Source organism: Artemia franciscana, unplaced genomic scaffold, assembly GCF_032884065.1.
Source record: "Artemia franciscana unplaced genomic scaffold, ASM3288406v1 PGA_scaffold_47, whole genome shotgun sequence".
NCBI lineage: Eukaryota > Metazoa > Arthropoda > Branchiopoda > Anostraca > Artemiidae > Artemia > Artemia franciscana.
Genome location: NW_027062688.1, coordinates 1,148,702 through 1,172,474, shown reverse-complemented (window position 1 = coordinate 1,172,474; position 23,773 = coordinate 1,148,702). Strand labels below are relative to the sequence as shown.

General features: G+C 35.6%; 1 protein-coding gene across 2 annotated transcripts in view; it reads right to left on the bottom strand.

Moving 5' to 3' along the window:
• Positions 1–23,773, bottom strand: part of LOC136041870 (protein disulfide-isomerase A5-like) — a 96,141-nt gene that overhangs the window by 66,225 nt on the left and 6,143 nt on the right. The window contains exons 2-6 of one of the 2 annotated variants that reach the window (XM_065726654.1): positions 13,028–13,251; positions 9,690–9,894; positions 6,042–6,262; positions 2,990–3,161; positions 1,335–1,443 (exon numbers count right to left, since the gene is read on the bottom strand). In XM_065726654.1, coding sequence (XP_065582726.1) covers positions 1,335–1,443; positions 2,990–3,161; positions 6,042–6,262; positions 9,690–9,894; positions 13,028–13,251 — 931 coding nt within the window. The remainder of the gene's footprint in view (positions 1–1,334; positions 1,444–2,989; positions 3,162–6,041; positions 6,263–9,689; positions 9,895–13,027; positions 13,252–23,773) is intronic. The other variant, XM_065726653.1, reaches the window with a different exon arrangement.

Here is a 23,773-nt window from a genome sequence, read left to right as displayed (position 1 = left end):
AGGGGATAGAAAAAACTTAGAAAAAATCTTACTCGTAACTTTTTGTGGGTGACTTTAAATTTTTCAAACTGAAACCACAATAACAAATTAATTCTTTCAGTGTATTAAATAAAAAAAAACTAGTTTTTTTAACTGAAAGTAAGGAGCGACATTAAAACTTAAAATGAACAGAAATTACTCCGTATATGAAATGGGTTTTCCCCTCCGCAATCCCTCGCTCTTTACGCTAAAGTTAATAATCGTTTTAAAAATTAGAATTGTGGCAAAGAGTCAAACTTTAGCGTAAAGAGCGAGGGATTGCGGAGGGGAAAACCCATTTCATAAACGGAGTAATTTCTGTTCGTTTTAAGTTTTAATGTCGCTCCTTACTTTCAGTTAAAAAAACTAGTTTTTTTATTTAATTTCTGAACGTTTTTGAATTAATGCATGTTTGATTTTGGCTCTCCGCACATAAATTATTGAAATGAAATTTGCATACTAATTCTCTTTTTGGCTTAATGGGTTTCACTTAATTTTGATCAGACCTTTTTGAGAAATAAGGAGTGGGGAAGGAGGCGTAGTTGCCCTCCAATTTTTCGGTTACTTAAAAAGGTAACTAGAACTTTAATTTTTAACGAACGTTTTTATTAGTAAAAAAATACACGTAACTTAAGAATTAACTTACGTAACAAACTATTATATTCTTATATTTTTATTATGTATATGAGGGGGTGTGTCCCCTCGTTAATACCTCGCTCTTTATACTAAATCTTAAGTTTTGTCCCAATTCTTTAAGAATGACCCCTGAATCAGAAAGGCCGTAGAATAAGTAGTTGAAATTACTAAAAATACTTCAGCATAAAGATCGATGTATTTATTTCCTCCTAAATACATTGCTCTTTATGCTAAAGTATTTTTAGAACCCCTCATATGCTTAATTATCTCTGTTCGTTTTAAGTTTCAATGCTACTCCTTACTTTCAATTGAAAAAACTTTTTCATGTTTATTTTTTCATTGTTTTTTTTTTACAGTAATGCTAGAAAATTTTATAGTAAAAAATTTTATAGTATTTTATATTATATTATAGTATTATAGTATTTTATAGTATATATATATTATAGTATATTATATAGTATATTATAGTATTATAGTAATTTTATAAAAAAAATTATAGATAAAATTTATTATAAAAATTATTTTATAAAAATTATAGTAATGCTACAGCTCGTTACCACGAACTGTTTATTGAATTGTTACCAATACTTATTTTTAAATATTTTTGATAACCATTTGTACGAGTCACTCTCTTCACTCATCGCCTAAATAGCGATGGCACAAGATGAATAAAACGGGACTTACCTTTTGTTCTTTCAGTTTCAAGGCCGCAGTCTCGTACACTGGTTTCATGCGCTTACAGTGGCCACACCATGGTGCATAAAACATAACAAGAGTAGAAGGGTTCTCCTGCAAGTTGTTTAAATGAGCAGGTGGATTAATTTTATTTGCAGATTAAAATAAGCAACTAGTATAATCAATATTGTATATTTTTTTATAGCCACAAAGGTACACAGAGTAAAGGATAAATCTATTTTAGAACTTTTTATAACTAGGCCGTTTCCCATTTTTTTTCAGAACTTATATTTCATTTTTATAGATGTCACTTTTTAAAGCATGCATTTTATGAGGCACCAGACAAATTTTCTGCATGGAATGGAGTACAAAACGATGAAATATTCTGTGACTTTCACAGACCAACACAGCTATATCGTCAATATCACCCCTAAATAGCGTATCTGAAATTTTAAGACTTCTGAAACATTTGTCCAAAGCCGTTTTCTAACCTTAGAGGAAGATTAGCAGAACAATGTCTCTTCGACCTCACTTTGATCCTCTTGATTTGTATTGGCTTACTGATCCCCCTTTTGAGAACAGCTTGAAAAACTTACTTTTCAGCTTGAAAATTTCAGACAAGACAATAAGGACAAAGCAGTATATGCACAAATTTAAACGTTCTAGTTCACTGTCCAGCAAAATTGTGTTCAAATAAGTAAAACCCTTTACTTAAGAATAAAAAAAAATATTTATGAAGAAATGAGGGGGGGGGAGCAGTAGCTGCCAATTGTACGAACTACAAAAATTGTGTTGTAAAATGAACATTTAAAATATCAAACAAACTATTGAAACTTACAGATTTCTCTTCAGATCTATACCTTAACTGAACACAAAACGTTTTTTTTCAACCTTTAACATTGGAATACGAGAAAAACTATTGCACCTTTTCACTTCTTACTAATTTACGGGCATCCAAGCCTGCATTCAGGTAAAAGAAGTTCTGTTTATAAGATAGCTTTAACGACTTAAAGCCAATAAAGCCTTAAGAAACTTAAACTTCATATATAAAAAAAAACTTATAGATATCTAGTCACCAAACATTTGGAATAAAGGCAGGATGATGTGAATAAAACCAAATAGAAAACTGTATGATATTAGGAAAACTGCAAAAGTGTCAAAACTTGTCATCAAATTTATGCTTCACTGAGATAAGAATTTTTTTGAAAACCAGAAACTCGAATAACTAAAAAAAAAAGTGTCAGTCCCAGCAGCTTACCAGCACCTGTGTATCCTTACTTGCATACAGGGAAACGATCAGCCGAAAAATAGGGTAAAAATAAAACTGTGGGCTCTGTTTGTGCCCTCCCTCCCCTCAAATATCAAGGTTTACCCTACAGTTTACCGTATTTTAAATAGAATTTGCTAATTATTAATTTTCACCCCTCTCATATGAAATAAATTCATACATTTGCAAAAACAAGAAGTTATATGGAAGTTGTCTTTCTCTGAAGACAGTGATCCCCATTTCAAATAGCTCCTTGTTTTTTACATGATAGAAATGCACAGTGGCATTCAACATTTTTCCCTATGCAGATAATAGCCTAATAACTTAATGCACCTTTAATTATAAAATGATTATTTAGTATTAAAGTAATCTTATATATCTTTTTTTATATACCTTTAGGAACTGATCAAAGTTTTCCGAATTTAGATGTTCTACGTCACTTTCTACATCCGACCACTCTTCTTCTTCTTTAGGCTTTGCTAAAGGTTGATCTGGGTTGCGCATAAACCCAACAATAGCATCCTTATTATTATCTCCTTCATAGGTCCTTGGCTTTTCTCCTGGCCTAAAAGAGATCAATAAATTCATTGAGGTGAAATATCCAGACAATAGCTGCCATGCAACAAGCCCTTCGTGAGGGGGATAAAGGATTCTTTTTCGGATAAGATGGGGGAAGATATCTGTGCTAATAATGTTTAGGGTATGGACATATACTTAAAATGGCTAATAAAACCCTGGAAATAATTTTCTGTTGTCACAAGTGCTTAAGTTTAGTTTCTCACCTTTGTCTAACTTTTTATTCAGGAAAGAAACACAAAAGCAGGTGGATGGGTGTACAGAAATATATACATACAACATAACCATATAACAATACCATATTTCTAAAAGGTTTTAACAAAAATTTTTTTTTTGCCAAGAACTAGGCCTAAATCTTTAACTTCCTATTCAAGAACGTCTTGATTGAAAATCCAGATGGATGGCCAAAAAGTATTCTTTTGGATGACGACGGCAATCTATCAACCTTCAACCATAAAACATTAACCAAACATACTAGCCTTTCTTTTAGTATAGCTTTAAAAAGTAGGGTCAAATTAGATTTTTACAAACCAAATTGTTTGATACAGGGTCATTCAAAGGATCGTTCAGAAATCTATCTGAAAAATCTCATACATATCTTTATATTCCTTTTTAAGTTTCGTAGCTACACTTAATCTTTGTCGTCAACGCTATTTCTGGCACTATTTCTGCTTTGTACATTTAGCATTGCATTTACCATTCTAACTAATTATGCAGCCTAATTGAGTACACTTGGTTGCTCTGATTGCCACAAACCCACTTTAGACCTTCATTTATTCCAATTTTAAGCGACTTAGTCTTCATAACATCAATTTTCAGAACCTATTCGCTAAATCTCAATCGCACAACTTCTTAAAATTTATTCATTTCACTAACATTGTCAACTAGGACACTCTAAGTCATCATCATAATCTAAAAATAGTATAGTTTTGGGTAATTATTGATAGCAAGTTGTACCCTAGATGGATTCTTAAGGACACTCCCATCAAAACAATCAGTATAAACCAGAAGGGCACAGCCTTTCCCAAACCCTGATTCCACACCGAACCAACTTCTAACCTTAATTCCTAGTTTAAACACAAGGATATTGTTCTTGCGCATAGCACCGATCAGTTTGATATGTAATTATTTATTATTCAAATTTATTATTCAAGGACTGGACCTTCATACAAGCTGAATCGAGTGCCTCTCTATAATCAATAAAACTTAGGAAAAAAGGGATTTAACAATTCAGTCCTTTTGATTCATATAATTAAGATTCCTTAATTACATATAATTACTCTTTAACTTCATATAATTACTCCTGATTGTAAAAATAACTTCTAACCTTACTCAACTTCATAATGGTGCTCCACTAAGCAGCACTAATCACTTTAACATAGTTATCTGGTATACTTATCAAAAACAAGACCTTCACTGAAACTTTTCTATTGGCTGAGTCAAAAGAGTTTCTATAAACCCATAAAACTCAGAACTGGGTCTATCAATATCTACATTTAAGTTACATATAAAACCATGAGCTGATATTGCTTAATTAACAATTCAAGTTTTTTTTTCCAATTGTAGACTCCAAAACGGTGTCCGGCATACCCTCTCCAGGCTGGTAATTAACCCCACGAAAATGCAACCCCCACTTACCCTGATTTACATAAGAAGAAACATTTTTGTGCAATTTTTCTATATTTAGTTACACTGACATTTTTTTTCGCCTTGTCAATTCTTTAATTAGTTCGCCCAGGTTGTCAAAGGGAGAAACAAACTTACTTTAATAAAAATCCAGCCAAAAAAGATAATACTTTTTAGTTGAACATATTTCCAAGATCACTTTCAAAGTTCAATTGACCTATTCTATCAACCTATAAGGTTCAATTGACCTACAATACATCTAGTTAATTGAATAGTTATAGCATACAAATTTGTCCTATGAAGTCGCCTTTGTCCAACTGCCAAACTTCATTTTGACAATTTTATGGTTTTTTGTTTTCTAATTTCAACAAGCAGAACTTAAGAAAAATATAGTAAGGGCACTGGGAATAATATACAAATAGCAATAAATATCATCATATACCAGTATAGTTAAAATGTAAATCAAAATATCCACGATGATAGTTTTCTGGTTAAAACCTACTAAGCTCAACTGTGGGAAGTCCCACTCAGCTGAGTGGGAATCACTGAGTGGGAATCACTCATTTCCAAGAAATATCAATAAAGAGAAAGAAAACGGTTCACAAGAAGAATCGCCAACAGATTAGTTCCCCTCAATGGGGCAAATTTGTAGAATGGATTTAACCAAAAAATTAGCTGATGTTCCTCATATTAGGAATGAAAGAGAATATAGATGTAGCACTCGATAGAAAGCATGATGCAAATGCAAAATGCAAAAGTGGAAGATGCAGGAAAGACTGTAGCTACTCAGAAATGAAAGGATGCTGCAGCTTTTGCTCCTGCCGTGGAACGAGGAGGGCATGCAGGGAGTCTGACCTTGCCCCATCTGAATTCTCAGAAGAAGAAAATGAGGAATATTTTTGAAAGTTTTATTTTATACCTTTTACTTTTAATTGAGAATGAAACGTTTTTTTTTTATTACGAATGAAACGAATTAAGTTTTTCGGTTATTTACAAGAATTATCCAAAAGAATAGATTGGGCATGTTCCATCATCTTTACAACAGAATCGTGCAATATTTTTCATTTATTACACACCCTTGGCCGTATGACACTCCACTCCCGACCTTCTAGTAAAAATGGCAGGGATCCTACATCTTGCTTGAGAAAACACATTGGAATAATTGGTATCACTAGGCAGCACGAAATACACCCATGGCTACTACAACCCCCTCCCTGTCCCTAACCGAAAAAAAAAATCATACTTGAAATACATAAGTGTAGGGAAGCCAGTGATATTATGCATGTATCTAATTTTGTCGTTTACAGGTTTGTTGACATCCATAGCAGCCAAAACAGCTTCAGTTTTCAGCTCAGTCGCTGCTTTCGAATAATCAGGTTTCATTCTCTTGCAGAATCCACACCAGGGGGCGTAAAACATGACCAATATTGGCTTCTTTTCAGTTTTCAAGAGCTTCAAATAACTCTGAAAATGGAAAATCATTCATTAGACAAAGATATGGAAATGGGAGTTCTCACATTAGACAATGGTGTTCAATATGACTAAAATGAGGGACTGGGAGCCCCCCATACCCTCAAAAATGGATTTGAAAATTGAAGACAACAACTAAATACTATGACTATAAGCTGAAACATTTTACTTATTTGCCTCTTCATTGCAATAGAAAGAATAGAGCATTGAAGAAGAGAAAATAAAAATGAACATGAACAAAGCAAATTTAATAGCATGAAGTGGCCCGTACGAGGAATAAAACTATCAAAAATTTTAGACAAATTGAAACAAAGACAAACTGAAACATTTTACTCATTTAACCCTTCATTGCAATAGAAAGAACAGACCATTGAAGAAGAAAAAACAAAAATGAACATGAACAAAGCAAATTTCATAGCATGAAGTAGCCCGTGCGAGGAATAAAACAATCAAAAATTTTAAAATATACTGAAAAGACAACAGCATACTAAAATACTAATCACTTTTGTTTTATTTTTGTTGTTGTTGTTTTTTTTTCATATCTTCTTTGTACCGCAATATCAATACAATAATTTTTAATATGTCTTGAGTTTTAGGTTCAAAACAATTGGAAAAATTTCAAACATATTTTCTTTACAACTTTGAATACACTATCTTAAATTATTGAAGCATACGAGGCAGATATTCAGCAAAAACATATGAGTGATCAAGACTTTGACAATAGCGGGTAGAGAAGTCAATAGGGTCATGAGACCGGGTCAACCTTTGCAAGAGCTGAGTTATGTTGCCTGTGATGAATAAAAATCTTTCAATTATTAATTCGAAAAACTGCTCCACAAAATAAGATTTTCAAAGAAAAGTAAGAGTTCCATAAAACCAAAAATGAGCAGAAACGAGGTCAAAAAACCTTCTAAGTGGAAAATTATAACAAATCAACATCAAAAAATAAATGATACCCAAACCGAACAGGAATTGAAATAAATAACCAAGTCAAACTCATAACGAACAGAAATTGACATGAAAGGGCTGGCACCCCCATGCCTTCTGAAGATCAGAAAATAATTTGCACCTGAAGACAAAATATATATTAATTTTTTTAATTTTTTAATTTTAACAAATCAAAAATAAATAAGACTGCAAGGAATAAATATCAGTATATGTGTCTTAAACTGCCAATCCCCGTTCATCTGTTGCAAGTAAAGTTTTTTTTAGCAAAACACAGATTATCTTCAGAAAGCGTGAGAGGTGTCAGTCCTACTCATACTTATTCCTGTTCGTTCTTAGTTTGACTTGGTTACTTATTGTAATTTCTGTTCGTTTGGGTTTCATTTATTTATTTATGGTGATTTGTGGTAATTTTACGCTTGGAAGATTATTTGACTTTATTTCTGCTCATTTTTGGTTGAATGAAAAAAAAGAGATCAAAAAGAGGACAAAAAAATTAAATAGTACATTATGGCGACATCGGTCTTTACTTAACAATTTCTAACCTTCCTGAATTGAATTACTGAATAATAACAAACAATTAAAATATGCTCAATAGTCCGAGAATATTACCAGCATATGAAACAAAAGATATGCTGTAAGGAATGAGTAAACAATGAAGATATTAGATTTGGTGGAGGCAGATAATCAATGATTTAAAATGAAAATAGGTTGTTTTTTAAAAGATTTGAGGATGAAGACTGGAGGTAGGGGGGAGGTTACCAGGGTTTGGGTTTGACCTTGCAAATTATCCACTGTGTTTGTTTTTCTTTAAGGAAGGGGGGTCATAGTGATACATAATCTACTGATATTTCTTTTAAGGAATCAAGTTATTTCTACTTTATTATCAAATTTATTGTCATTTGAATAAATTGGTTTTCTTTCGCCAATTGTTCCCTCTTAATAATCTGATTGTTATATATTTTGCATTATCTTAAATTATTCCATTTAGACATTATTATCTTTTGTATTTTTATTATAGTACATTGTTTTCTCTTCTCTTTTAGTTGCATCCAAAAAATATACTATGTGTGGCATAAAAGTAATGAGACTTGCGATCCTGCAAGCAGTGTGGCAACCCTGCGCTGTCATCTATGGGACAGCATATGTATCAGGACGCTTTCATATGTCAGTTCAAGTAAGTACTCTGTCCGTTAGCTAAGTGATTTGTGAGACTACGATCAGTGGGATTGCGTTTCCCGTTGTACGTCGCGGGATAGTTCAATAGTAATCGAAACTCTAAAAAACAGGAATTTTGATATAAATAGTTGCACCAAAAGAATTGGCGTTGTATGCTGATTCTAAAAATAAAAGATTCATTAAGTTTAGAGTTACCCATTAAAAGCTACAAGCCAAAGAAAATTTGCCAGATTTTTGTATAAACAGGTAAGATACCCCAAAACATTCAAGGAATCTTGATAAAAATTGCACCATCAGATTCAGCATATAAGAGAACTCTACTGTAAAAGTTTCAAGCTCCCGTCTTAAAAAATGTGTAATTATTTTGCCACAAGAAAGATCACGGTCGCGTATTTATTCGTTTTTTGCTTGTTTTTTCCCAGGGATGATCATTTTGGGACTTTAGAAACCATAAAAAAGGCTGTAACAGAAATACTGAAGACAACAACAGATAAATATTTCCAGCACTGCTACAAACAGTCACAACGACGTCTCCAAAGGTGAGTAGCAACGGTGAACGTCCAAAATACCATTTTTTCTCTTTTGAGCTAGTCAGCGTTGCCAGTCAATTTTTTCAACTTAATGCAAGGTTTTATGATGAAAGGTTAGATTAGGTTTGGTTAGGTTAAATTGGCTTAGATTGAGTTTTTAACTCATTTCTGAAATTTATAACCAAATTTAACCTAACTTTAGCTTTTACGATAACAGCTTGCATAAGACTGAAAATGCTGAGTCGCGAAGCTGATTGAATCCAAGCAGAGAAAAAGAAATTTCGGACATTCACTAGTGAATATCGACATTAACCAGATTTAGGACATTCACGGATTTCAGACATTCTATTACTCGTTAAAGCGAAAGAGCTTCTTCATGAGCTTTTGGGACATTCTGTGGCACTGATGAGACCCAAAGTGCTGGAGAAACGGCTTTCGTATCTGACAAAGCAACCCTTCTTTCAGAGCCAAACAGATGAAGGCCTTTTAGAAAGTAGTGGAGCAGATGAATCCTATTACCTGGCTGTCAGGTAACATCAGGTATATAGCAGGCAAACGTGACGGAAATTAAATAAGCAATGCCATGATGTTCAGTTTTTCGCATAGTTTCAAGGCCTTGAACCAGAGACAACAACAAAAAACAACAAATTTATGCTACTAGGACTTTATCAGAATTCGTAATTTCCCTGCAATTTATTTTTTCCTTTGGAGCTAATAGCTAAAGTAATATAATATATAAGGAGTTTTTTATCTCACGAATTACTAACCTGAGGATCGGCAAGATGTACAATATCTTGAGCAGCATCGTCCTCATCCCAAGGTATGTCTCCAAGAGGATCAAGAAGAAATGAATTTATAGAAGATACTGTCATCTTGCGATCATATTCTTTTTTAAATTCACCTTCTTTATAATATTTCAATGTAGATGGCTCTGGTGTCACTTTTTGATTTTTACATATTTTTCTAGCTTCACTGAAAAAGAATATAGAGAATATAATAGAAAAATAATATCAAATAGAGAATAGTAGGAGAAGGCGAATGTAACTATGAGAGATAGCCCGAGATTATAAGATTATGATTTAACAAATTGAGCAGGATAGTTAAGTGGAAATAAACAAAACAATTTCACTAAAGGGAGGCTTCTTCTCTTCTATGCAGGGATGAGGTGGGATTCCCGTGTCCTGGGCACTGAATCAAAAGTATATAGGCTGTAGGAAAGAATAACGGACTTACCTTAGATAAGAGAAGTAATCATTTTTGAACTGATTCATACAATTAAACACTTTGATTGATATTGAACCAATTATCAATTAAACAGAAAAAATAGTTTTAAGCTCTCTGAAGATAGCGAAAGGGTGGACCGGATAGAAGGACAATAATAAAGATGAGGACAGGGGAAGAAAGCAAGGAATAGCGTCTTTATTCAGAATATCCTTAATACCCCACTACCAGGGCTAGATTTATATCTTTGGCAACCTTAGGCCCAAACAATTCTTTTTCGGGGAGATACAGAGATTTACGGGGAAATCCCCCAAAAATAGAAAATTGTGGAAGCACTAAAGAGAGCACAACTGATGAGCCGGAAGTTATATAAGAGAGCTTTAATACCGAGCTATCAGCTGTCATTCTTGGGAGACATATGACAGTGTATAAGCGGCTACAGAGTTCCTGTTGTTTTAAAATCAGTTTTATGTGAACAGACGGCGCAGATACAAAGTACACCTGGCACTTTGACGTTAAGCCACATCAGTCCAGTTTTTTAAGAAAACAAAATCGCTCAGTTTTTTTTTGCGCCCCTCAGCATTGTGGGCCCCTTGGCCCGGGCCTGCCGACAAGTTACTTTCTGTTCGCATAGACATGGTAAAAAGATTACCTGTGCTAACAATGGGATATTAATTGTTACCCCAGGTAAAAATGTTAGTTTCTGGGCCAAACAGAACCAAACAATAAGTCGATTCTACAATATCAAGGCATACTTCACACATTGGTCTGACTCTGAGAACTCCCTTATCAAAAGTGATTTTGTCAATTATATGGCCTTTAAATTCAAAATTCGCAGCACAGATTCAAATTTACAGCACAGATTGGAAACTTGTGATCCCAACTTTCAGTTTTTCACCATATTTATTTAGAGATAAAAGGCTGAGAGAGAAAGTTTGAGATGGTTAGGACACGTCCTGCAGATGAAGGATGACATATTGTCAAAAATAATTCATGTTGGCCAACCACCCAGAATCAAATGAAATGCAGGTTGACCTCAAATGAAATGGGAGGGTTCTTGGAAGGGTGTAAAAAGGGAAGTTTTGAATATATTGGGATGGAAAAGGAGCATGCGTAGCTGCATTGGCTTCAGGTGACTTGGCGGTGTGATGAGTTGTCAGCAGTATTCAGGGTCGTGCCCAGGCTTTTCGGGGTGGGGGTACAAATGGATTTTTTTTTGGGGGGGGTACAGAAAAAACTTTTAAAAACACATCAAAATTTATTTTTATTCATTTTTGTTGGGTTTTTACCAGTCGGAGAAACATTTTGAGTGGGGTTCAAAGCCCCTAGCCCCCCCCCTCCCTGGATACGGCCTTTGTAGTAGATTAGTTTTGATTCTGAATCCATTAAAATTTGCTCATTTGTAATTAATTCCCAATGCTTAGGTCCTTCATTCTCTGTCTTGGGAATATGCTCCACAATAACAAAGGATAATAAATCGTCATAATACTAGCAACACTACTCCCAATAAACAACCTTGTGAATAAATTTCCTATGATATCAGCTTTTGATTCAGGTTGCACAATAATATTATGTATATATTACGGTCTGTATTGGTCCCTGTGCAGACAAATTTTTGAATCATGCTTTTAACCTGTAAAATAGGAATCACCACATTTTTAGTTCAAATAATGAACAATAATAAATAATGACAAATTCTCTATGGAAAAATCGTATTCTAAACAAATACACCAAGCTACTGACAGTTGGGATCATGAGTTTTCAATCTTTACTATGAATCTGACCATTTGATTTTAATACAACTTCTGCCACCAGTTTTCTCTTTTTTCTGTTCCTCCTTCCTTACCCCCAGACCCTTCCCTCCCAAAAAAACTGAAAAGAATACGGTTAAAAACCAGTAACAGAAATGGGGCCCAACTCTAAGTTGAAAATGCTGTTGGAAAACATGACCATGTGATTTGCATTTAGGATTTACCCTGAATTTACCTTATTTTAAGTTTTTAGTTTGTTTTGTTTCAAAACTCGGTTTCTTTTTGTTTGTTTTTTTAAAGGCCATACAACTGACCAAAGCATGTTTTATAAGGGACTTCTCAGAGTCAGGCCAATGTGTGAAGTATGCCTTAATTTCGTAGAATAGTCGTATTCTTTACTTCTTTTTGGCTAGGGGCACACAGTGCCAAGGGGCGCAAAAAAAAACTGAGCGATTTTGTATTTTTAACAATAACCGGACTAAAATTAGATTTTACTAAAAGCTTGGCCACCAGTTTTCTCTTTTTTCTGTTCCTTCTTCCTTAACCCCAACCCCTCCCCTCCCAACAAACAGAAAAAAATACTGTAAAAAGGTAGTACGGAAATGAGACCCACCTCTAATTCAAAAATGTTGCTGGAAAACACTTTAATGGTCATGGATTAAGGATTTAACAAGTTTTTGGTTTAGGATTTAACAAATTCTTCTGTTCCTCGGTTTACAACTTGATAATCCCGCTTTGAACATACCACTTGAATTTGGAGGTAGCCTTACTATTACTGTTTGGGGAAAAATAACCCCAAACAGTCAAATTATTCATAGAGTGGCTAAAGAGTTTCAAATTATCAGTGAAACATTTTTTTTTTTGGCTGAGCTTATTTGGACATAGTAAAATATTTCACTTTTGACCATCCTCCAAGATACACTCTGACAGAAATACTATGTTTGGTTACTTCATTGATTTGGATTCTGAAATGTAATATTCAGATTGATAAAGGTTACCTTCCACTTAATTAAAGTAATAAATCAAGAACCAGCAAAAAACTTTGCATTTTTCAACTAATCTAGCTTTTAAGCATTTTTTTTATACGGTTATTTTATGCTACAAGCCAATAAGAGAGAAAAAACAGTTCTAACCTGTTACAGTCAATCAACATAAGAGTTGCTGTGCCTCTCATTGCATTGGCTGCTTCTTCCAATATCTGCTGAAGGTCTGTAGTTTCTTTGGGATCTTTGGAAAATGCAACCAAAACATTTGTCTTTGTTTTGATAATTTTTTTGAATTCTTTTAGATCACTTATCCCTTGAACTAAGGCACTTGGTGTTTTTTTCTTCAGGCCATGTACATGGTAAAAAGATACCTATAAAATAAAATTAGAATCAGAAAAGGTACTGCTGCACAAAGAAACATCCGTTTTGCAATGAAAGAAACAAAAATGGACAAATATGAATAACAAAAGGAAACACCACTTTATAAACACTTTTTTTATAATCACAACTCACTCTTAAAAATGAAAAATTAATATATGAATGCATTTTTCCAAATCTGAACTTGAAATCCGTTTTCAGGACCATTCATTGGCGATTTGGTTCTTCATTCTTTGTTTCTGTTTTAGGCTAATTATGACAATAATATACAATAAATACTTTTAAAAAAACACATTTAGCCCCGTAGCCCTGGCTTTTGCTGCTGTCTTTAAACACATATTCATATTGGGGCAACCTGGTGTATCCAGGCTTCCAAATTAACTAAAACGAAACAACAGCAAAACTTTGAAAATCATGCACTTGGAGGGAACTTTGTCACAACCACCCAAGAGAAGTTGTCCTTCAACTTCAATTCCTAAAAGATAACAATGCTCGAGACTACAGTACAGAAGAATATGGCAAAAAGAGAAATTAAGTCCCTTGAATAGTCTAACAGGCCTTCTTTACTCTCCCATAAAATTCTTTTGGTAAAAAAAAAAACAACACCAACATATTCTCAATAGATGATTAGTTTGGTTTTCTAGTAACATGGACAAACAAAATGAGGTATGAAAATGAAAATATAAAGAATTTGAAAATATGAATAGAAGCTAAGAGAATGAAGCTTTTAGGACTGAAAAAGGTTTAAACTGAAAAGAAAAGGGAACTATGACACCACATTAAACAAATCAATATTTAATGAAAAAATACATGAATACATAGTCATATGCAATTTTTAGTACTAGTCAGTACATAATTAAAAAAAGAAACATTAATGGAAAAAAAGCTTAAACATATGGGACAAAACAGCTTAAGAAGGAAGCTGTCTTTGAGAGTCAACTTATTTTTTTTCTATTTATTCTAATGGACAAAAAGCCCGCAAATTTAACTTACTACTACTACTAATGACTCACTGCAGCACCATGCTGCCTGATGCCAATACAGCTACATATACTCGTTCTCCATCCCAATCTATTCGAAGTCTACCTCTTTACACCCTCTCACGAAGTTCCCACATCCTTTAAGTCTTTCCTTATAACAACCTCCCATCCCATTCAGGGAAGATCCACTTTTCATTTGGCCCTATACAGTTAGTTGACAAGAAGAATCTTTGACAATTTTTCAAAGAATCTTTGACAAGCTCTATCTCCAGAAAAAGCAGATATTTTGGCTCTCAACACAAAAAAAGAAAACAACACATTAACCTATTGAAGTGAACTATAAAAAGAAAGAGAAAACGCTGAAACAAGCAAGACCAATTGGAAAACAGTTCAAAAATAGACTAAGCAAAAATTCTTCTTCTCAAGTGGCTCTTTATAAAGATTGACTCTTTGCAGATCAGCAAAAAGCTGCAGCCACTAATTCTTCCTTTCTCTAATTGTACAATAAAATAATTACACTAAGGCATTGATTGGCTGAAGCAAATGTGAGCAGGGCAGTGAGAGGGTTTAATTTTTGAGACTTGTGTTTTTAAAGTCTCACAATTTATGCGGATGGCTCCGACAGGTGGTCCTTATTATTGCAAAAAAGAGCAATAGTATTGGATCATCCTTTGAAGGTTTTACCTGCTGGATGAACCAGGAGGACCTTTACAAAACATCCAATCATGGATGTTCAGCCTTGGAAAGATAAAGAATACTACTAACAAATCACCAGAGCACCAAGCTGTCTGAGGCCAACACAGCTATGCTCCTCCTCCTATAGCCTAATCTGTTCAAATTCTCCCTCTTTACACCCTCCCAGGAAGTTCCCACTTCCTTTATATCTTTCCTTATGATATCCTCCCATCCCAACCATGGATGGTCTGTTTTCCACTTAGCCAGAGACGACTGGCCGAAAAGGACAATCTGTCACCCCTAATCTGTAGAACGTGCCCTAGCCATATTAACCTTTCTCTCATTATAGCCCAAGAAAGCAGTGTTGAACTACACTTTTCGTACAGCATACTGTTTGAAATATGGCCAGTCAGCCGGGTACCCAGAAAAATCTGTAGGCAATTTTGTGGAAAACATCTAGCAAATCTTCATCTGCTGTTCAGAGCGCACAAGCTTCAGAGCCGTATTTGACTGCTGTCATCACTGCAGCTTCTAATATTTTAATAATATGAAAAAAACTTCGTTTTCTTAAAGAGTTAAAGAGGCTGCGTCCCAAAGTCGAACCTTAAAACGTACAGGAATTAGGAGAGGCAGTTGGGGGGCTGCCGCCCCCCAAACCCCCCGCTTTTAAAGACTCTTTTGTACAGGTTTTTTGTTGTGGGGGGCTGCCGCCCCCCGCTCTTGGCTTCGGAAAGGCCCTCTTTTAATTAATAAAAAATTTAAATGAATAAATAATGGAATAACTTCGAAAAATGTTAAACACAAGAGGACATGAGAAACATTGCGCCGAAACTAGTAATTAGTAATGAAGTCCCCCCTTAACAAAAAACCTGTACAAAAGAGTCTTTAAAAGCGGGGGGTTTGGGGGGCAGCAGCCCCCCAACTGCCTCTCCTAATTCCTGTACGTTTTAAGGTTCGACTTTGGGACGCAGCCTCTTTAACTCTTTAAGAAAACGAAGTTTTTTTCATATTATTTCTGTACGTTTTTCTACAATCCATGGTGGATGTAATTTAATAATAATTTTCCATGTTTATTACCTCGCTTTCTGTATCAATAAATTCAAACTGACAAAATTATCTAATTTTGATAATTTTAATAGTTTAGCAGCTTAATTAAAAATTTAGCAGCTAGTGGTTTTTACCCATCCGCCTCCGGTTTATGGGCCAAGCGCGCTTCCGCTGCGCCAAGCTGCTGTTATGCTTGTTATCAAACAAGTGATGTTATTACAAGAGAAAATTTTACCTTCAATGGGGAAATGGGTTTTTCTAAGCTAGAAAATCGGGGGGTTAAGATTTTCCGACGAAACTTTCCAGGGCAATTACTCGGAGAATTCCGCATCGAATGAGTCTTCGTACACCCAGATCCGATGTTGGCTGTGACCTGTAGGCGTGGCAGAAAAAAACAAAAGGAGAACATGAACAATAAGTGGCTGTGCGTGGTTTCTGGAAAACGGGGAAGGAGTTATCGGATCGAGCTGAAATTTCGCGAATAAGCTCCTGGGCCCTAGGGGACCTTAACTTGTGAATTTCAGCCCGATCGGACAACGTTAAAGGGGGGCTGAGGTTGGGGGGTCGAAACTTTCGGCCAGATTTTCCCCATGAAGGAAAATTCTGAGGGGGATGAAATTTGGCATGTTTCTTAGTTGGAGCTCGGGCTACAAAATGCATCCCTCCCCATCCCAATGCGACCACTGGAACCGAAGATCGCTTAACATTGTCATGGTTCGCCTCTTTAAAGAGGCACGAGTGTGCCTCCTTGATCTTGATTAGTAGACTTATCTTCTTATTCTTCCAAACTTTTTTTTAGCTGTGAAAAACACCCTGAGCCTTGGCTATTCTACTTTTGACATCTTCACTGCTCCCACCATCCTTACTATTAATACTACTGGGTAAGTGAAGATGAAGATTGGATTTTATTACTGAAAACACACTTTTTTAGCCTTTCCTTCCCAATCCCTTTGGAGCTTGCACAACAGTTGGGAGACTAGTTTCAGATACAATGAGGACATCAATATGTTACAGGCCCAGTGACTTTGCATTAGTTGGCAGCTGAGAGGGACAGACTGTCCCAATTACATTTCCATGGATTGTTGTTCTATTCTTTGTGCAGTCATAATTTGTCTTGAAGGTTCTTCCAGTTGTTCAACTTATGCTCAATAAAAAAGTTTTAGTACACTCTAATCTTCACTCTTTGCTTTGCTAGCTTCTGCAAGCATCCTCTAGTGTCACGTTGACCTGTGTATTTCGTGAGGAGGGTGTTGTTTGTTTGACTATTATATTTGTGGGTCAGCATCATATCATATCTGTGACATCGGAAAACCAGCATTGGTAGTTTTATGTGCTCCAGTCTCTTGTCATATGGCATATTTTGTAGATATATGATGCATTTGGTTGCATGTTTTTGAACTCCTTCAGTTATTCAGATGTCTTGCTTGTAGGAGGGGGAGGTCGGACATGTTCCAAAATCCAAGAACAGCCTAACAATAGCCTTGTAAAGATTCAGGAAGACTGTATGGGAGCAGCTAGTGATAGTGCATTTCAGCAGACCCAGACTTAAGTTAGCTTTTGATGCCCATTGTTTGCCAATACCATGGAACTTCAGGCACTCATCAACAAGTACTTCCAAGTCTCTCATGACTGGTTAGTAGCTTAATATCAGACTGTAAATTCTAATCATGCATGGTACACTGGTGGTGAGGATTGTTATTGCCAAAATTGAGTGATACTTGACTAATTGATTTAAAAAATGGCTTTAAGCTAGCCTGCCTAGCCTCAAAAACATAAATTAAAACCAATGTTATTGGTTGCTCAACCATGGCAAGTTCTTGTGTAACAAGTTTGAAGGAGCACAGAAACTCACTTTATTTATTTTCCTAATATTGTCTATATTTTTTTTTTTTGATTAGTTTGAAATGAGTGTGCTGGGTAGTTATATTTCAGTAGCCCTGCAAGTTCTTTCAAACGCTAAGAAATTTTCTTGCAGGGAAAAAAGTGTAAAGTGTTAGAATTCTTGTTCACAAGTGGTATGACTTCCAACTAAAATCCATAACTAAAATCAGTTATGACTTCCAATTTATTTATTTCTTCATGATGCACATGTGCTGCAAATTTACCAACAGTGAATCATTAGTGGTAGCAGTAACGCAAAGTTGTGTAAATTTCTACCAATTGAAATAGTTATAATTCATTTTCATATTCCTCGGCACTTTAAAACTACATGAGCAGGCACCTCCTTTATTCTCAAGTTGATTTATCAAAAAACAAATATTTGCTGACAAGGTGAAGAGCTTATATGTATTTACTTTTAAGGAATGCAACTATTTACTGTTTCGTCACCCTGAGGCAGATCTAAGGTAATTACTTTCATAATTCTAAGGACTTATCTATTTATTATGCGGAAGAATTGGTGAAGGGTTGTGATGGGATATGTGAATTTTGCCGAATTTTGTCAAAGGAAGAAGCAAACGATTAAAAATATTATTAAAGACCTTTTAAATCATTAAAGGGTATTTGTAAAGGGTTTCGTATTGTTTTTTTTTAACATAAAAGGTATTAGGGTATGAAAATATTATTAAATATAAAAGGGTATAAAAAAAGAAGCACTCTTTACAAACACACTCATTCATCAGCAATAAAAAAATGCCAAGTGTATCCCCTGCCATTTTTTTTTAACCATCCTATGTGTCCATTGTAATACTATCCTATAGCTTACACATCTAGTAAATGCTCAGTAAAACAAACGCTTGGAAAAAAAAAAACAGTATACTCAGTAAAACAAACGCTTGGTCTAGAACAGTATACAGCAAACACATAATACCTTACCTCCATCTCATCTTTTCCAACCTGAAGCTAGAAGAGCCTCTTTGTTATTATACCATTAATCAATACTATGCTTCTGTCTGAGGTCTGAGCATACAATATAATAAAAAAATATTGAAAAATAGATAGAAGGATAAAAAGAATAGATAGGATAAAGAATTTTATTTTAAGATTTATGCGGATGGCAAGTCAATAAAGAATATCTAACTATCTATTTTATAAAATAAATTGACAATAAAGAATAAAATATGTATTACAATATAAAAATATATAGAACAGAATCACATATACAACAAAATATTTATATACCATACTGAACAAAATATTTGGTTTAAAATACAAAGAACATCTATAGTTTTTCTTTCGGTACTGTTTTTAGCAGCTCAGTGGGCAAACAATATTAGTACAAAAAATGCACAAGATTTTTTAAATTCTTTCATTGTTAAATATTTAACTATTACTATTATTCAGATCTTTTAATTTTCATGCTGAAGAGAAGGAAATGATTGAGAATTTTTTTTTCTCTTGATGATCACAATGAGATTTGGTTGTGTTTTTGCAAATTAGCACCAAAATACAAAATTTCTTAAGCTTAAATCAATGCTGTTTTCTTTGCAAATTGGTACCAATTTATCAAATTGGAGTAAAAAAGCTATATTTGTTTTAGGCTAAAAAATAGGTAATATTGCTAAGGACCCACAGGCCAAATGATATTCATTTCTGAAATTTGTTTAGTGGAAAGGTAATGTAAGCCATTCATGGATTACATAATTATATAACAACTGTAAATAAAGTGAGATGCAGTAAGAAAAGATTTAGTTGACTACCAGTTAATCACACAATCATAAACAACCCACAATGAAATTAATGAGTGGAAATAACAGTTACATTGCTTTCTTTTTGCCCTTCTGTGTGAAGTGATTATAATTGCTTTGCTAGTGCTTGTATTTATTCTTGCATGTGTGTTATGCTTGCTTATATTGCTTACTTTTCTTTAAAGGAGTTTGGGTTAAATAACTGCATTAATTACAATCGTTACATGGTGTCAGAAGTGGGATCTTAGCATTGAAATCTAACAGCACTACGGAAGTCCAAGAGCCATCTATAAACTGGGATGCCACCTCCTTGGCAGATAAATGGAATTGATTTGAACAGCATGCCTGATTGATGCTTATAGGACCCCTGGCAGAAAAGACAGAAAAATCTTTGTGTGCCTACCTGCTGATCTGAATGGGAGAAAAGGGACGAGAGATCGTCAATACTTTCGAAATGGAAAAGAGTGAAGCCAACAAAATGAACCCCTTATCAAATACTTACAAGACTATGCAATCCCAAAGAGAAACTCTGTGTTTGCAAGATACATCTTCCAGAATCTTCCGCATCTTCCAGAAGCGGGACCAGTTAGAAAACGAAAGAACTGAAAGGTTCATCACAGTATTAAAAACATTGGCCAAACCATGTCTGTACACAGAACAAGATAGAATGATTTGTGACCAAATTGTGTGTGGAATTTGAAACCAAACTGTTCCACAGAAACTGTTAGTGGAAGGTTACTAATTAACTCTTGAGAGTGCAGTGTCAAGATGTAGAACATACAAAACAACCCCAGTTCAGCTAAAATCATTCAGTGGGAGTAAACCAATATTTATCAAGCAGGAAGTTGATGCAATCAGATGTGCACCAAGCCAGATTAGCTTCTGAAATCAGAAAGCTTCTTCTAATAACCACCCCTAGGGTAGAGAATGCTATTTTTGTGTTGAATCTTACACGACCAATCATGCATCTCCAGAAAAGGGGAAAATATACACACAGTGCAAGAAGCCAAACCATTTTGCAAGGATCAGGATTGCAGCAATAAAAATGCAAACACCATTGATGAAGAAACTGAGTCATTTAAAGAGTCAGTGAATGATCAGGAAACAATTTTTCCGCACGCCATTGATAAATGTAGTGGTAAAGATGAAGCCCTTGTCCCAAGGACCTTAAACAACCAGCTTTCAGTAAACTTCAAAATTGACACAGGAGCCCAAGCAAATGTCATTCCCAAAAACATATTTGACAAACTTGACCCAAAACCGAATCTGCAAACAACTAATCAGCATCTGAATCGCTTCTGTGGTGCTAGGATCCTTGTCATTGGCACTTGGGATCTTACCTGTAGCCACAAACAGTATCCTAATGGTGCTCACAGATTCTAAGTAGTTGACTCAGCATCAAACCCAATAGTGGGATTTTGATCCAGCATAGACTTGAACCTCATCAGACGGGCACTTAATGTTAATGCAGAACAAACCAGCATAGATGAAAAGTATAAAAGCCCCTTCCAAGGCATTGGTCGATTTGAAGGAAAATGCAACATCCATCTAAAAGATGGGTCCATACCAACCATCTATCCAGCCAGAAGGGTACCAGAGGCACTAAAAGATAAACACCAGGACGAAAATAACAGAATGGAACGAAATCATTGCAACTCCCATGCAGTTACAGTCCTTTCTGCAACTGCATGGGAGATGACAACATTCAGCACTATATTCAGGCATTACTGATTCCTGAGAATGCTCTTTGGCTTACTTTCAGCACAAGATGAGTTCCAACACCATATGGAAGAAGCATTTGAAGGGTTGGAAGGACTAGCCATCATAACTGATGATATTCTAGTGTATGGAGCAAACCAAGAACAGCATGATGAAAGACTATGAGCTGTTATGGAGTGAGCACTAGAAAAAGGTGTAAAATTCAAGAAGGACAAACACAGATTCAGTGCAAACAGTGTATTCTATTTTGGGCATGTAATTGGGGCTCATGGCATTAAACTGGACCCAGAAAAACTGAGAGCTATTGAAGAGATGCCCAGACCTCAGAGTTGCAAAGAGCTGCTTACCCACCTTGGAATGTTGAACTACCTCACAAAACACATTCCCAACCTGTGTACTAAAAATAAAAGCCTCCAAGACATACTCAAACGTTCTCCATTCTCTTGGAGTCACAAAAATGACCAGACATTGGCAGACCTCAACCAGTCAATTGTCAGACATGTCCTTCTCCAGCTAAAAGAGCTTAAATTTGGAGCTGAAAGTCAACGCTTCCAGCCATGACTTGGGAGCAAACCTCTGTAGTGATGGGGAAGTAGTAGCATAAGCATCCTGTGCATTTAGAAAAACTGAGCAAAAGTACTTTCAACTTAAAAGGAGTTGTAGACTATTGTCTATGGATGCATGCACTTTCACCACAACCTCTATGGAAGGTGCATCAATGAAATAACGGATCACTTCCCACATGAAACAATATTCAGTAATCTTAGCCACAAGACCCCTCCAAGGGTACAGAGACTAATACCACTACTCCAATCGTATCTGTGTCTGGAATTCCAGCCAGGTTCAGAAATACAAATTGCCAACACTCTTTCTTGTCTCCATCTTCCAGATGTTGATGAGAAACTAGCAACAGAAATAGACATGCATGTTCATCAGATCTCTAGACATCTTCCTGTTAGTGATGAGAAGATCCTAGGAATTCAGGAAGAAACTTCCAAAGACAGCAAACTCAGGATTCTGGCCAAAACAATCCATGAACGCTGGCTGAAATGTAGAAAAACATGCTAGTCAGAGGCATGTCCATTCTGGAATATCCAGCATGAACTGTCAATAAACAAAGGGATCATCTTCAAAGGCAAGACGTTGGTCATACCCAAGATACTATAGCCAAATATCCTGAGACAACTCCATGCTGCTCATCTTGGAGCAGAAAAGACAAAGCAAAGAGCCAGAATGCGGGTTTACTGACCAGGCCTGACCACAGACATTGAACAGTATGTTTGTAGTTGCAAAACATGTGCTAGAACCATGCAATCAAACTAAAGAGAGCCTATGATCAGCCATGAAATACCATGTCTTCCTTGGTAAAAAGTCACATCTGACCTATTCACACTCCACAATAATGACTATTTTGAAACAGTGGATAATCATAACCATTTTTTAATCATTACATCTATACTAATATCTGACAATGGTCCTCAGTACTCTTTGGTTAAATTCCAAGATTGTGCCAGGACATGGGGATTCACTCAAAGAGCATCAGGTTAAATCTACCCCCAGTCCAACAGCCCTGTAGAAAAAACTATCCAGACAGCAAAGAGCCTCCTGACACAGGCATCAGAAAACAGAGAAAACCCATACTTGGGACTGCTTGAACACAGGAACACACCCATAGATGGACTAACCTTGCTGTCCCAGCTTCTGATGAGTCATCAATTGAGGACACTCCTGTCATGTACCACTGGCCACCTAGAAAAGAAAGTGGTCAACAATTGCAAGTTTTTGGAGAAACGCACAGCTCTCCAGAGACAACAGAAGTGTCAGTATGATGTGACATCTAGGCCTCTTCATCAGGAGAAGTAGGGAAATCAGTATACCTGCAGAAGACTGCAGGTGGCAAATGGAGTCCAGCTAGAGTAATTGCCCAGTCTGAGGCCCCTTAATCCTAAATAGTTGAGACACACAACAGGTTTGTAATAAGATTGAATAGAGTTCACCTCTCAAGCCACCTTGGCATTGAGTTGGAGACTAGAGACCTTGGTGGGCCAACTGTCATATCTTTGGCCCCATTCTCTACTCCAAACAAAGAAATTCCAGTTCAAAAATCCCCATTACCACCTGGAAATTGGCTCAGTCGATCACTGCAGCATATCCTCAGCATCACTAGACCAAATAGTGAAAGAGCTCACCTCTTCTGAAGTCTCAATTCAGACATTTGGCACAGCACCTCTCCCCCACATCAGCACAAGAACACAATCTGGAAGAGTGATTAACCTCCCAGAGATTAAACCTTTAAATAGTTGTGTGAAGTGAAAATTATGCAATGTGTATTAACTTAAATTACCTTAGATTACATTTGCCAGCGAGATAAAGTGGTAGATCCTCCTGTAGTTCTTGCTGGTGGTGAGTGATGTAATTATGTTGGCTTAGCTTCCAAGTCCAGCCTCTACTCAGCCCTCTCACAGTCC